This window comes from Oncorhynchus nerka, linkage group LG12, assembly GCF_034236695.1.
Source record: "Oncorhynchus nerka isolate Pitt River linkage group LG12, Oner_Uvic_2.0, whole genome shotgun sequence".
Lineage (NCBI taxonomy): Eukaryota > Metazoa > Chordata > Actinopteri > Salmoniformes > Salmonidae > Oncorhynchus > Oncorhynchus nerka.
Genome location: NC_088407.1, coordinates 51,042,048 through 51,060,364, shown reverse-complemented (window position 1 = coordinate 51,060,364; position 18,317 = coordinate 51,042,048). Strand labels below are relative to the sequence as shown.

Genomic DNA, 18,317 nt, shown 5'->3' with positions numbered 1-18,317 from the left:
CACAATGAGACTGCCTGTTACGCGAATGCAGTAAACCAAGGTAAGTTGCTAGCTAGCATTAAACTTATCTTATAAAAAAACAATCAATCAAAATCACTAGTTAACTACACATGGTTGATGATATTACTAGATATTATCTAGCGTGTCCTGCATATAATCTGACTGAGCATACAAGCATACAAGTATCTGACTGAGCGGTGATAGGCAGAAGCAGACGCGTAAACATTCATTCAAACAGCACTTTCGTGCGTTTTGCCAGCAGCTCTTCGTTGTGCTTCAAGCATTGCGCTGTTTATGACTTCAAGCCTATCAACTCCCGAGATGAGGCTGGTGTAACCGAAGTGAAATGGCTAGCTAGTTAGCGCGCGCTAACTAGAGGGACGGAAGCTATACTGTTACACTGGCAATACTAAAGTGCCTATAAGAACATCCAATAGTCAAAGGTTAATGAAATACAAATGGTATAGAGGGAAATAGTCCTATAATTCCTATAATAACTACAACCTAAAACTTCTTACCTGGGAATATTGAAGACTCATGTTAAAAGGAACCACCAGCTTTCATATGTTCTCATGTTCTGAGCAAGGAACTGAAACGTTAGCTTTCTTACATAGCACATATTGCACTTTTACTTTCTTCTCCAACACTTTGTTTTTGCATTATTTAAACCAAATTTAACATGTTTCATTATTTACTTGAGGCTAAATTGATTTTATTGATGTATTATATTAAGTTAAAATAAGTGTTCATTCAGTATTGTTGTAATTGTCATTATTACAAAAAAAATATTTAAAAAATCGTACGATTAATCGGTATCGGCTTTTTTGGTCCTCTAATATTCGGTATCGGCGTTGAAAAATCATAATCAGTCGACCTTTACTACAGTCCCTGGTTCGAATCAAGGCTGTATCACATCCCACTGTGATTGGGAGTCCCAATCGGCGCACAATTGGCCAGGGTCGTCCGGGTTTGGCCAGGGTAGGCTGTAATTGTAAATAAGAATTTGTTCTTAACTGACTTGCCTAGTTAAATAAAGGTTAAATAAAAAAATATAAGGAATTTGAGATGTTTTTTAAACTTTTGATACTTAAGTACATATTAGCAATTCTATTTTGCTTTTGATACTTAAGTATATTTAAAACCAAATACTTTTAGACTTTTACTCAAGTAGTATTTTACTGGGTGACTTTCACTTTTACTTGAGTCATTTTCAATTAAGATATCTTTACTATTACTCAAGTATGACAATTGAGTACTTTTTCAAAAACTGTACAGTACCAGTCAAAATTTGACACACCTAGGCTTTTTCTTTATTTTTACTATTTTCAACATTGTAGAAAAATAGTGAAGACATCAAAACTATGAAATAACACATATGGATTCATTTAGTTACCAAAAAAGTGTTAAACAATTCCAAATATATTTTACTCTCTTTACTCTATATTTTTACTCTCTTTCTTGGTCAAATAACCCTTACACCGCCTGGACGTGTGTTTCGGGTCATTGTCTTGTTGAAAAACAAATGATAGTCCCACTAAAAGCAAACCAGATGGGATGGCGTATTGCTGTAGAATGCTTTGGTAGCCATGCTGGTCAATTGTGCCTTGAATTCTAAATAAATCACTGACAGTGTCACCAGCAAAGCATCCCCACACCATCACACCTCCTCCTTCATGCTTCACGGTGGGAGCCACACATGTGGAGATCATCCGTTCACCTACTCTGCGTCTCACGGCGGTTGGGACCAAAAAATCTCAAATTCAATGACGGCCTAAAAGGGAACAGTCGGGGGTAGAACCTTGTCAGCTCAGGGTTTCGATCCAGCAACCTTTTGGTTATTGGCTCTAACCAGTAGGCTACCTGCTGCCCCGATTATCAAGGCAAAGGGTGGCTATTTTGAAGAATCTCAAATATAAAATATATTTTGATTTGTTTAACACTTTTTTGGTTACTACATGATTCCATTTGTGTTATTTCATAGTTTTGATGTCTTCACTATTATTCTATAACGCAGAAAACAGTTTTAAAAAATAAAGAAAAATCCTGGAATCTTTCACACTATTTGGACTATGTGGCCCGCCCAGGGATTTCAAATCACATCAAAATGTATTAGCATGCGCCGAATACTTACTTACAAACCCCTAACAAACAATGCAGTATAAAAAATACAATATGAGAATAAGAAATAAAAGTAACAAGTAGTTAAAGAGCAGCAGTAAAATAACAATAGCGAGACTATATACAGGGGGTACTGGTACAGAGTCAATGTGTGGGGACACCGATTAGTCGAGGAAATGTCGGTAATATGTACATGTAGGTAGAGTTATTAAAGTGACTATGCATAGATAATAACAGAGTAGCAGTGGCGTAAAAGAGGGGGGGCAAAGCAAATAGTCTGGGTAGCCATTTTATTAGATGTTCAGGAGTCTTATCCCTTGGGGGTAGAAGCTGTTTAGACGCCTCTTGGACCTAGACTTGGCACTCCGGTACCGCTTGCCATGCGGTAGCAGACAGAACAGTCTATGACGAGGGCCTTCCTCTGAGACCACCTGGCATAGAGGTCCTGGATGGCAGGAAGCGTGGCCCCGGTGATGTAGTGGGCCGTACGCACTACCCTCGGTAGTGCCTTGCGGTCAGAGGCCGAGCAGTTGCCATACCAGGCAATGGTGCAGCTGTAGAACCTTTTGAGGATCTGAGGACCCATGCCAAATCTTTTCAGTCTACTGAGGGGGAATAGGTTTTGTCGTGCCCTCTTCACAACTGTCTTGGTGTGCTTGGACCACTTAATGATGGTGATGAAGTCGTGCCTGGCCGTGCAGTCATGAGTGAACGGGGAGTACAGGAGGGGACTGAGCACGCACCCCTGAGGGGCCCCTGTGTTGAGGATCAGCATGGCGGATATGTTGTTACCTACCCTTACCACCTGGGTGCGGCCAGTCAGGAAGTCCAGGATCCAGTTGCAGAGGGAGGTGTTTAGTCCAAGGGTTCTTAGCTTAGTGATGAGCTTTGAGGGCACTATGGTGCTGAACGCTGAGTTGTAATCAATGAATATTATTCTCACATAGGTGTGTTCCTTTTGTCCAGGTGGGAAAGGGCAGTGTAGATGCAATAGGGATTGCATCATCTGTGGATCTGTTAGGGCGGTATGCAAATTGGAGTGGGTCTAGGGTTTCTGGGATAATGGTGTTGATGTGAGCCATGACCAGCCTTTCAAAACACTTAATTTGTAGTAAATTGTAGTAAAATCTCTGTATACACTACTGCGTACAACTGCTGCAGATGTGAACTGAAGGGGGAAGATAAATGTGGTGCAATACATTTTTTTGTGGATGGTCCCTGACAAATATACTAATCAAATAAATTAGGACATATTGCATTTGAGGTGGACATCTAACAATACTGCAAGATAAAAGTCCAGCAAAACAACACAGATGAATTAGCAAGGAAACTCTTTATCCACTATTTTAGCATTCATGACAAACGATCTGTCCAAATTGTCAAAATCCAATGCATATTTAGTGCACATCAAATTGAACAATCCATGTTTACTGCTGAAAGGGTACGTGCAATGACTGTTCTGTGTGTGCACTGCAGCTGATCTACTGCAGTGACTTGATCGTGCCCAGTGACCACGTGTTGTTTACAATACAAATGACCACCAGTTCCTACTAACGATCGATAGGTGGCAGTGATGTAGCACCACAGAACGGGAGTCTATGGGCCAGTGGAGACAAAGGAGATGTTCGGTAATGGAAAATATTATCAAATTAACAAGGGGATTGCCTGGTAAATATCCACGACACGCTATTGGCAGTATAGAGCAGCTCTGGAGGCAGGGTTATAAATCTATCCTTTGTCCCTGATGGACTGACTTCTACTCCACAAACACATACTGGCAAAGGCTCTGTAGGGGGAAATGTTTATGCAAATGCACGCTTTTCAAGAAAATACGTGATGAATTCAGAAAGCTTGGAGATATGGAAAGCTCTGTGTTTAAAGAGGGAAAATGAAGTGAAAATAGCATATACCTGGACATACAGCATGAAACATGAACAGCAATTGTGGTGTTCTTAACTGAGTGTTTATACGCAAATTATCTATGGGAATTTCCCTTCAGATTATTCTATTGGATTGTACAGTCAGGGTTGCGTTCAAGAGCCTCATGAGTCAGGGTTTCTTTCTAGGTGCATTTGTATTAATTATCAGCTGAGGCGCGGGATGGGCGGAGTTTGCGCATTTGAGAACATTCCTTTGGTCCCAAAGTGCAGCTCTACCCACCTGGTACACCAGGGTTGTTACATGAATTCGGGGGCATTTTGAGATGTGTAACTTGGTGGATTTTTTTTGTTGATTTCACCCAATTTTAACATGCTGTCATAAAGAAAACATGTTCAACTCAATAAAAAAAACAAGTTTTCCCATCTAAAGAGGTTAAATAATAAAATGACTAAAGTACGTGCCTATTAAATCCCAAATAAAGTAACAGGGTTGACGATTTCAGCTTAAATCAGCCATAAATCTCCTTGTGACAGGTGAAATGGAAGCTTGTTGTGTGCAACAGGGAAGGGCAATTGAATGCAAATCCCCCCCCCCCCCACCCAAAAATGAAATTGTTAAACCATTTCTATCCTGTCTATCTATGGGTAACAGGGTTGATGTGTCAGTTTTCCTCCACAAAACACCAGAAAATGTCCAAAAACAGTAGAACCAACTCACCTGCTTTAAAAATATTATTTGTCTATTAGATGTTCAATGTTTCTCTTGAAAAAAAATCTTTACAAAGGAATACTATATTAAAATGAGAGTTCAGTTCACGTGACAGGGTTGACCGTAAAATGAGGGAAAGTAAAAATGTGTACCTTAAAATGAATCAATAATCACATGAAATCAATAATAATCTTCAGAAATGACTTTGTCAAAAGCAACAAAACTAGCGCTTTAGAATGATGGTGACATTTTAGAGAAATGTTGGGGTTAAGGATTGGGATTAAAATCTTCCTGGAAGTCACAGAAGGTACACGGAGGGACATGTCAAAATGCATATTAAAAAAAAATCTGCTTTATTGAATTCTCCATGTGGTCTATATTAAAGGGCACTTCATTAAATATAACAGTCTTTTAAAATTCAATATTTGTGGACAATTTCTACTTAAAACATCAAAGGGATGCAAAAGGCACTCATTTCGTGTAACGACCCACCAGGCAAGGTCAAATGAATGCATACTTTCAGTTTTAAATCCTAATGCAAGCCTACCTGACTTGGTTGGGGGGTGGAGGTGGGTTTGGTCCAACGGCAGGTGGAGGAAACAGAGACGGGTGATGCCACCACCTGGACTGAAGCAGGAGCCTGCAGAAGAAAACAATGTGGTCAATGGTCGCAATCAGGTTGGAGCATTAAATGCAAAATACAAAACAAAAGGCTGTACAACCACTTGCAAAACAATACAGAGGTTTAAATAGCTGCTCATAGCGTGCTTGTAATGTGTTCAACTCAAGAAACATTTGTTTTCCACTTTTTATGTCCAGAACAGAGAAAATGTAAACATGTATTAGGTACAGTACACCATCATGTTCATGGAAATGGTTCTCTCCTACAGACGGTGGGCATCGAGGCATTCAGTTACTTTGAGCGCGGTATGATCGTCGGTGCCAATGTGTGCCGGTTCCAGTATATCCGAAACGGCCGGCCTCCTGGGCTTTTCACGCACGACAGTGTCAAAGGTTTACCGAGAATGGTCCGCCAAACAAAAAACATCTGTCAAGAATCGTGCAAGCTAACAGGCGGTCCACAAAAAGGCAATTAATGGCGCAATACAAGAGTGGTGTGCAGGACGGCACCTCAGAACGCACAACTTGTCAGTCCTTGTCACGGATGGACTATTGCGGCAGACGACCACACCGGGTTCCACTCCTATCAGCTAAATACAAGAAGAAGAGGCTCCAGGGGGCACGTGATAACCAACACTGCCTGGTCTGACGAATCACGGTTCCTGTTTCGTCATGCTGATGGCAGAGCCAGAATTGGTGTAAGCAGGTGTCAATGGTACAGGCTGGTGGCGGTGGTGTAATGGTGTGGGGAATGTTTTCCTGGCACATGTTAGGTCCCTTGATACCAATTGAGCAACGTTTGAACGCCACACCTTGTAGAATCCATGCCCTAAAGAATTCAGGCTGTCCCTGGAGGCAAAGGGGGATCCGATCCGGTACTAGATGGGGGGTGCACCTAATAAACTGGCTACTGAGTGTATCTCTATTACGTGTGGGAATATTTTGGGAACAAATTAAAATCACTTGGATCTGATTTGCTGGTGTTTTTATAGTCTTTTATGTCCAACAAATCACCCACCACCAGTTGGGGAACCCTGTCCTAGTGCCTACCTGGTAGGAGTGCTCAGAGTGGACCTGCCCGAAGCACCCTGGGATGGAGGGGGCAGACTGGCTGAGCTGGCTGGGCTGGGGATTCACTTCTGTTGGGGAGTCTCCTCCAGCTCCTGCTCCTACCTCTGGTTCTCCTGGTCCTACCCCAGAGGGGGAGGCACAGGTCAACCAGGGGGTGCTGGTGCTAGTGGTAGGGATAGGGGTGTGGGTGGAGACCCCAGGAGGTGGGGTGAGGGGCTGCAGCTCCCGCTGGTGGATCTCTGTGTAGTAGAAGTCCTCTTCGCTGCGGGAGCAACGCTCATGCTCAACACTCTGGCTGTGGAAGGGAAAACACATATGGTACATAGATTAATGCAACTGTAGTTTTTTTTGTATTCTTCTGTCACTACCACTGCTAGTAGAAGCACTCCCACATTCTAACAATACAAGTATTTTATAAAGCTTTGTGGATACACAATTGGAAATGTTATTGTCACTTACCCCAGGTGCAGGGTACGGATGTGACGTTTCATCCCCACGACAGACGTCAGAATCTTCCCACAGTTGGGCCACAGACACCTGTAGGCCACCTTCACTGAGTTCTGGAGAGAGGGAACACAAGTTCACAGTTAAGCAAGGTTGATGGAACTGACTCAACCGTAAATGAAGAGCAAATAGCTAATAGCTGATGTGTTTGGCAGTCAATTCTGGTAAATTTTAGCAAGGTTATTTCCGTGACTACCCTACTCACCCTGCGTTTCCGTGGCGCAGGCTCATCAAACAGCACCTGCTCCAGCTCCATGTCCAATCCCTCATCAGTGGGCGTGGCCAGGCTGTGACCTTCTGTCTCTGTGATTGGCGGAGATGGGGCCGGGCTTCTGTAGCCACGGTCACAGCTCCAGTAGCCACTGCTGCCGCTGTCTGAGAGTTCCCCTGCCCCGCACTCCATGCCAGTAGAACCTGCTGTGTACACACACACACACACACACACACACACACACACACACACACACACACACACACACATATTAGATTAGACCTGCAATGATTAATGACGAATGTACAGGAAAAAATATAATTAAGAGCTTATCAATGAATTACCTATGACTGTGTCTCTGTGAGGTGGGCTCTGAACAACAGGGCTGCAGGACAGGCTGGTCAGAACGAGGGCTGCCATCATCTCATCCATATCCACTGACTCTGGACTCCTGGAGCAGGGAGAAGAATTAGGTACATTAACAGACAGACAGACAGACAGACAGAGAGAGACGTATACCCTGCTCCCATAAACACACACATGCCCAACCTCATACAGAACCTCCCACACTACATTATACTACCCTTACCTCCCCATACTACATTACACTACCCTTACATCCCCACACTACATTACACTATTCTTACCTCCACACACTACATTACACTACCTTTACCTCCCCACACTACATTACACTACCCTTACCTCCCCATACTACATTACACTACCCTTACATCCCCACACTACATTACACTATTCTTACCTCCACACACTACATTACACTACCTTTACCTCCCCACACTACATTACACTACCCTTACATCCCCACACTACATTACACTATTCTTACCTCCACACACTACATTACACTCCCATTAACTCCCCACACTACATTACACTACCCTAACCTCCCCACACTACATTACACTACCCTTACCTCCCCACATTACACTACCCTTACCTCCCCACACTACATTACACTACCCTTACCTCCCCACACTACATTACACTACCCTAACCTCCCCACACTACATTACACTACCCTTACCTCCCCACACTACACTACACTACCCTTACCTCCCCACACTACATTACACTACCCTTACCTCCCCACACTACATTACACTACCCTTACCTCCCCACACTACATTACACTACCCTTACCTCCCCACACTACCCTTACATCCCACACTACACTACATTACCCTTACCTCCCCATACTACATTACACTACCCTTACCTCCCCACACTACCCTTACCTCCCCACACTACATTACACAACCCTTACCTCCCCATACTACATTACACTACCCTTACCTCCCCACACTTCATTACACTACCCTTACCTGCCCACACTACATTACACTACCCTTACCTCCCCACACTACATTACACTACCCTTACCTCCCCACTACATTACACTACCTTTACCCCCCCACACTACATTACACTACCCTTACCCCCCACACTACATTACACTACCCTTACCTCCCCACACTACATTACACTACCCTTACCTCCCCACACTACATTACACTACCCTTACCTCCCCACACTACATTACACTACCCTTACCTCCCCACACTACCCTTACATCCCACACTACACTACATTACCCTTACCTCCCCATACTACATTACCCTACCCTTACCTCCCCACACTACATTACACGAACCTTACCTCCCCACACTACATTACACGACCCTTACCTCCCCACACTACATTACACTACCCTTACCTCCCCACACTACATTACACTACCCTTACCTCCCCACACTACATTACACTACCCTTACCTCCCCACACTACATTACACTACCCTTACCTCCCCACACTACCCTTACATCCCACACTACATTACACTACCCTTACCTCCCCACACTACCCTTACATCCCACACTACATTACACTACCCTTACCTCCCACACTACCCTTACCTCCCCACATTACACTACCCTTACCTCCCCACACTACCCTTACCTCCCCACACTACATTACACTACCCTTACCTCCCCTCCCCACACTACATTACACTACCCTTACCTCCCCACACTACATTACACTACCCTTACCTCCCCACATTACACTAACCTTACCTCCCCACACTACCCTTACATCCCACACTACATTATACTACCCTTACCTCCCCACACTACATTACACTACCCTTACCTCCCCACACTACCCTTATATCCCACACTACATTATACTACCCTTACCTCCCCACACTACATTACACTACCCTTACCTCCCCATACTACATTACCCTTACCTCCCCATACTACATTACACGACCCTTACTTCCCCACACTACATTACCCTTACCTCCCCACACTACATTACACGGCCCTTACCTCCCAACACTACCCTTACCTCCCCATACTACATTACCCTTACCTCCCCACACTACATTACACTACCCTTACCTCCCCACACTACATCACACTACCCTTACCTCCCCACACTATATTACACTACCCTTACCTCCCCACACTACATTACACTACCCTTACCTCCCCACACTACCCTTACATCCCACACTACACTACATTACCCTTACCTCCCCATACTACATTACACTACCCTTACCTCCCCACACTACATTACACGAACCTTACCTCCCCACACTACATTACACGACCCTTACCTCCCCACACTACCCTTACCTCCCCACACTACATTACACGACCCTTACCTCCCCATACTACATTACACTACCCTTACCTCCCCACACTTCATTACACTACCCTTACCTGCCCACACTACATTACACTACCCTTACCTCCCCACACTACATTACACTACCCTTACCTCCCCACACTACATTACACTACCCTTACCTCCCCACACTACATTACACTACCCTTACCTCCCCACACTACATTACACTACCCTTACCTCCCCACACTACCCTTACCTCCCCACACTACATTACACTACCCTTACCTCCCCACACTACATTACACTACCCTTACCTCCCCACACTACATTACACTATCCTCACCTCCCCACACTACATTACACTACCCTTACCTCCCCACACTACATTACACTACCCTTACCTCCCCACACTACATTACACTATCCTTACCTCCCCACACTACCCTTACCTCCCCACACTACATTACACTATCCTCACCTCCCCACATTACACTACCCTTACCTCCCCACACTACATTACACTACCCTTACATCCCCACATTACACTACCCTTACCTCCCCACACTACATTACACTACCCTTACCTCCCCACATTACATTACACTACCCTTACCTCCCCCACACTACCCTTACCTCCCCACACTACATTACACTACCCTTACCTCCCCACACTACCCTTACCTCCCCACACTACATTACACTACCCTTACCTCCCCACACTACATTACACTACCCTTACCTCCCCACACTACATTACACTACCCTTACCTCCCCACACTACATTACACTACCCTTACCTCCCCACACTACATTACACTACCCTTACCTGCCCACACTACCCTTACCTCCCCACACTACATTACACTACCCTTACCTCCCCACACTACATTACACTACCCTTACCTCCCCACACTACATTACACTACCCTTACCTGCCCACACTACCCTTACCTCCCCACACTACATTACACTACCCTTAACTCCCCACACTACATTACACTACCCTTACCTCCCCACACTACCCTTACCTCCCCACACTACATTACACTACCCTTACCTCCCCACACTACATTACACTACCCTTACCTCCCCACACTACATTACACTACCCTTACCTCCCCACACTACATTACACTACCCTTACCTCCCCACACTACATTACACTACCCTTACCTCCCCACACTACCCTTACCTCCCCACACTACATTACACTACCCTTACCTCCCCACACTACATTACACTACCCTTACCTGCCCACACTACCCTTACCTCCCCACACTACATTACACTACCCTTAACTCCCCACACTACATTACACTACCCTTACCTCCCCACACTACCCTTACCTCCCCACACTACATTACACTACCCTTACCTCCACACACTACATTACACTACCCTTACCTCCCCACACTACATTACACTACCCTTACCTCCCCACACTACATTACACTACCCTTACCTCCCCACACTACATTACACTACCCTTACCTCCCCACACTACCCTTACCTCCCCCACACTACATTACACTACCCTTACCTCCCCACACTACATTACACTACCCTTACCTCCCCACACTACATTACACTATCCTCACCTCCCCACACTACATTACACTACCCTTACCTCCCCACACTACATTACACTACCCTTACCTCCCCACACTACATTACACTACCCTTACCTCCCCACACTACATTACACTACCCTTACCTCCCCCACACTACATTACACTACCCTTACCTCCCCACACTACATTACACTACCCTTAACTCCCCACACTACATTACACTACCCTTAACTCCCCACACTACATTACACTACCCTTACCTCCCCACACTACCCTTACCTCCCCACACTACATTACACTACCCTTACCTCCCCACACTACATTACACTACCCTTACCTCCCCACACTACATTACACTACCCTTACCTCCCCACACTACATTACACTACCCTTACCTCCCCACACTACATTACACTACCCTTACCTCCCCACACTACCCTTACCTCCCCACACTACATTACACGGCCCTTACCTCCCAACACTACCCTTACCTCCCCACACTACATTACACTACCCTTACCTCCCCATACTACATTACCCTTACCTCCCCATACTACATTACACGACCCTTACTTCCCCACACTACATTACCCTTACCTCCCCACACTACATTACACTACCCTTACCTCCCCACACTACATCACACTACCCTTACCTCCCCACACTATATTACACTACCCTTACCTCCCCACACTACATTACACTACCCTTACCTCCCCCACACTACCCTTACATCCCACACTACACTACATTACCCTTACCTCCCCATACTACATTACACTACCCTTACCTCCCCACACTACATTACACAAACCTTACCTCCCCACACTACATTACACGACCCTTACCTCCCCACACTACCCTTACCTCCCCACACTACATTACACGACCCTTACCTCCCCATACTACATTACACTACCCTTACCTCCCCACACTTCATTACACTACCCTTACCTGCCCACACTACATTACACTACCCTTACCTCCCCACACTACATTACACTACCCTTACCTCCCCACACTACATTACACTACCCTTACCTCCCCACACTACATTACACTACCCTTACCTCCCCACACTACATTACACTACCCTTACCTCCCCACACTACATTACACTACCCTTACCTCCCCACACTACCCTTACCTCCCCACACTACATTACACTACCCTTACCTCCCCACACTACATTACACTACCCTTACCTCCCCACACTACATTACACTATCCTCACCTCCCCACACTACATTACACTACCCTTACCTCCCCACACTACATTACACTACCCTTACCTCCCCACACTACATTACACTATCCTTACCTCCCCACACTACCCTTACCTCCCCACACTACATTACACTATCCTCACCTCCCCACATTACACTACCCTTACCTCCCCACACTACATTACACTACCCTTACATCCCCACATTACACTACCCTTACCTCCCCACACTACATTACACTACCCTTACCTCCCCACATTACATTACACTACCCTTACCTCCCCACACTACCCTTACCTCCCCACACTACATTACACTACCCTTACCTCCCCACACTACCCTTACCTCCCCACACTACATTACACTACCCTTACCTCCCCACACTACATTACACTACCCTTACCTCCCCACACTACATTACACTACCCTTACCTCCCCACACTACATTACACTACCCTTACCTGCCCACACTACCCTTACCTCCCCACACTACATTACACTACCCTTACCTCCCCACACTACATTACACTACCCTTACCTCCCCACACTACATTACACTACCCTTACCTCCCCACACTACATTACACTACCCTTACCTCCCCACACTACATTACACTACCCTTACCTCCCCACACTACATTACACTACCCTTACCTCCCCACACTACCCTTACCTCCCCACACTACATTACACTACCCTTACCTCCCCACACTACATTACACTACCCTTACCTCCCCACACTACATTACACTATCCTCACCTCCCCACACTACATTACACTACCCTTACCTCCCCACACTACATTACACTACCCTTACCTCCCCACACTACATTACACTATCCTTACCTCCCCACACTACCCTTACCTCCCCACACTACATTACACTATCCTCACCTCCCCACATTACACTACCCTTACCTCCCCCACACTACATTACACTACCCTTACATCCCCACATTACACTACCCTTACCTCCCCACACTACATTACACTACCCTTACCTCCCCACATTACATTACACTACCCTTACCTCCCCACACTACCCTTACCTCCCCACACTACATTACACTACCCTTACCTCCCACACTACCCTTACCTCCCCACACTACATTACACTACCCTTACCTCCCCACACTACATTACACTACCCTTACCTCCCCACACTACATTACACTACCCTTACCTCCCCACACTACATTACACTACCCTTACCTCCCCACACTACATTACACTACCCTTACCTGCCCACACTACCCTTACCTCCCCACACTACATTACACTACCCTTACCTCCCCACACTACATTACACTACCCTTACCTCCCCACACTACATTACACTACCCTTACCTGCCCACACTACCCTTACCTCCCCACACTACATTACACTACCCTTAACTCCCCACACTACATTACACTACCCTTACCTCCCCACACTACCCTTACCTCCCCACACTACATTACACTACCCTTACCTCCCCACACTACATTACACTACCCTTACCTCCCCACACTACATTACACTACCCTTACCTCCCCACACTACATTACACTACCCTTACCTCCCCACACTACATTACACTACCCTTACCTCCCCACACTACATTACACTACCCTTACCTCCCCCACACTACCCTTACCTCCCCACACTACATTACACTACCCTTACCTCCCCACACTACATTACACTACCCTTACCTCCCCACACTACATTACACTATCCTCACCTCCCCACACTACATTACACTACCCTTACCTCCCCACACTACATTACACTACCCTTACCTCCCCACACTACATTACACTATCCTTACCTCCCCACACTACCCCTTACCTCCCCACACTACATTACACTATCCTCACCTCCCCACATTACACTACCCTTACCTCCCCACACTACATTACACTACCCTTACATCCCCACATTACACTACCCTTACCTCCCCACACTACATTACACTACCCTTACCTCCCCACATTACATTACACTACCCTTACCTCCCCACACTACCCTTACCTCCCCACACTACATTACACTACCCTTACCTCCCCACACTACCCTTACCTCCCCACACTACATTACACTACCCTTACCTCCCCACACTACATTACACTACCCTTACCTCCCCACACTACATTACACTACCCTTACCTCCCCACACTACATTACACTACCCTTACCTCCCCACACTACATTACACTACCCTTACCTGCCCACACTACCCTTACCTCCCCACACTACATTACACTACCCTTACCTCCCCACACTACATTACACTACCCTTACCTCCCCACACTACATTACACTACCCTTACCTGCCCACACTACCCTTACCTCCCCACACTACATTACACTACCCTTAACTCCCCACACTACATTACACTACCCTTACCTCCCCACACTACCCTTACCTCCCCACACTACATTACACTACCCTTACCTCCCCACACTACATTACACTACCCTTACCTCCCCACACTACATTACACTACCCTTACCTCCCCACACTACATTACACTACCCTTACCTCCCCACACTACATTACACTACCCTTACCTCCCCACACTACCCTTACCTCCCCACACTACATTACACTACCCTTACCTCCCCACACTACATTACACTACCCTTACCTGCCCACACTACCCTTACCTCCCCACACTACATTACACTACCCTTAACTCCCCACACTACATTACACTACCCTTACCTCCCCACACTACCCTTACCTCCCCACACTACATTACACTACCCTTACCTCCACACACTACATTACACTACCCTTACCTCCCCACACTACATTACACTACCCTTACCTCCCCACACTACATTACACTACCCTTACCTCCCCACACTACATTACACTACCCTTACCTCCCCACACTACCCTTACCTCCCCACACTACATTACACTACCCTTACCTCCCCACACTACATTACACTACCCTTACCTCCCCCACACTACATTACACTATCCTCACCTCCCCACACTACATTACACTACCCTTACCTCCCCACACTACATTACACTACCCTTACCTCCCCACACTACATTACACTACCCTTACCTCCCCCACACTACATTACACTACCCTTACCTCCCCACACTACATTACACTACCCTTACCTCCCCACACTACATTACACTACCCTTACCTCCCCACACTACATTACACTACCCTTACCTCCCCCACACTACATTACACTACCCTTACCTCCCCACACTACCCTTACCTCCCCACACTACATTACACTACCCTTACCTCCCCACACTACATTACACTACCCTTACCTCCCCACACTACATTACACTATCCTCACCTCCCCACACTACATTACACTACCCTTACCTCCCCACACTACATTACACTACCCTTACCTCCCCACACTACATTACACTATCCTTACCTCCCCACACTACCCTTACCTCCCCACACTACATTACACTATCCTCACCTCCCCACATTACACTACCCTTACCTCCCCACACTACATTACACTACCCTTACATCCCCACATTACACTACCCTTACCTCCCCACACTACATTACACTACCCTTACCTCCCCACATTACATTACACTACCCTTACCTCCCCACACTACCCTTACCTCCCCACACTACATTACACTACCCTTACCTCCCCACACTACCCTTACCTCCCCACACTACATTACACTACCCTTACCTCCCCACACTACATTACACTACCCTTACCTCCCCACACTACATTACACTACCCTTACCTCCCCACACTACATTACACTACCCTTACCTCCCCACACTACATTACACTACCCTTACCTGCCCACACTACCCTTACCTCCCCACACTACATTACACTACCCTTACCTCCCCACACTACATTACACTACCCTTACCTCCCACACTACATTACACTACCCTTACCTCCCCACACTACATTACACTACCCTTAACTCCCCACACTACATTACACTACCCTTACCTCCCCCCACACTACCCTTACCTCCCCACACTACATTACACTACCCTTACCTCCCCACACTACATTACACTACCCTTACCTCCCCACACTACATTACACTACCCTTACCTCCCCACACTACATTACACTACCCTTACCTCCCCCACACTACATTACACTACCCTTACCTCCCCACACTACCCTTACCTCCCCCACACTACATTACACTACCCTTACCTCCCCACACTACATTACACTACCCTTACCTGCCCACACTACCCTTACCTCCCCACACTACATTACACTACCCTTAACTCCCCACACTACATTACACTACCCTTACCTCCCACACTACCCTTACCTCCCCACACTACATTACACTACCCTTACCTCCACACACTACATTACACTACCCTTACCTCCCCACACTACATTACACTACCCTTACCTCCCCACACTACATTACACTACCCTTACCTCCCCACACTACATTACACTACCCTTACCTCCCCACACTACCCTTACCTCCCCACACTACATTACACTACCCTTACCTCCCCACACTACATTACACTACCCTTACCTCCCCACACTACATTACACTATCCTCACCTCCCCACACTACATTACACTACCCTTACCTCCCCACACTACATTACACTACCCTTACCTCCCCACACTACATTACACTACCCTTACCTCCCCACACTACATTACACTACCCTTACCTCCCCACACTACATTACACTACCCTTACCTCCCCACACTACCCTTACCTCCCCACACTACATTACACTACCCTTACCTCCCCACACTACATTACACTACCCTTACCTGCCCACACTACCCTTACCTCCCCCACACTACATTACACTACCCTTAACTCCCCACACTACATTACACTACCCTTACCTCCCACACTACCCTTACCTCCCCACACTACATTACACTACCCTTACCTCCACACACTACATTACACTACCCTTACCTCCCCACACTACATTACACTACCCTTACCTCCCCACACTACATTACACTACCCTTACCTCCCCACACTACATTACACTACCCTTACCTCCCCACACTACCCTTACCTCCCACACTACATTACACTACCCTTACCTCCCCACACTACATTACACTACCCTTACCTCCCCACACTACATTACACTATCCTCACCTCCCCACACTACATTACACTACCCTTACCTCCCCACACTACATTACACTACCCTTACCTCCCCACACTACATTACACTACCCTTACCTCCCCACACTACCCTTACCTCCCCACACTACATTACACTACCCTTACCTCCCCACACTACATTACACTACCCTTACCTCCCCACATTACATTACACTACCCTTACCTCCCCACACTACATTACACTACCCTTACCTCCCCACACTACATTACATGACCCTTACCTCCCCACACTACATTACACTACCCTTACCTCCCCACACTACATTACACTACCCTTACCTCCCTACACTACATTACACTACCCTTACCTCCCCACACTACATTACACTACCCTTACCTCCCCACACTACATTACACTATCCTTACCTCCCCACACTACATTACACTACCCTTACCTCCCTACACTACCCTTACATCCCACATTACATTATACTACCCGTACCTCCCCACACTACATTACACTATCCTTACCTCCCCACACTACATTACACTACCCTTACCTCCCCACACTACATTAAACTATCCTTACCTCCCCACACTACATTACACTACCCTTACCTCCCTACACTACCCTTACATCCCCACACTACA

General features: G+C 46.3%; 1 protein-coding gene across 1 annotated transcript in view; it reads right to left on the bottom strand.

The window, feature by feature from the left end:
- LOC115138335 (zinc finger protein 395) overlaps positions 1 to 18,317 on the bottom strand; it is a 52,299-nt gene that overhangs the window by 5,392 nt on the left and 28,590 nt on the right. Inside the window, exons 4-8 of the mRNA XM_029675093.2 lie at positions 7,459 to 7,565; positions 7,109 to 7,320; positions 6,859 to 6,959; positions 6,379 to 6,694; positions 5,255 to 5,347 (exon numbers count right to left, since the gene is read on the bottom strand). Coding sequence (XP_029530953.1) covers positions 5,255 to 5,347; positions 6,379 to 6,694; positions 6,859 to 6,959; positions 7,109 to 7,320; positions 7,459 to 7,565 — 829 coding nt within the window. The remainder of the gene's footprint in view (positions 1 to 5,254; positions 5,348 to 6,378; positions 6,695 to 6,858; positions 6,960 to 7,108; positions 7,321 to 7,458; positions 7,566 to 18,317) is intronic.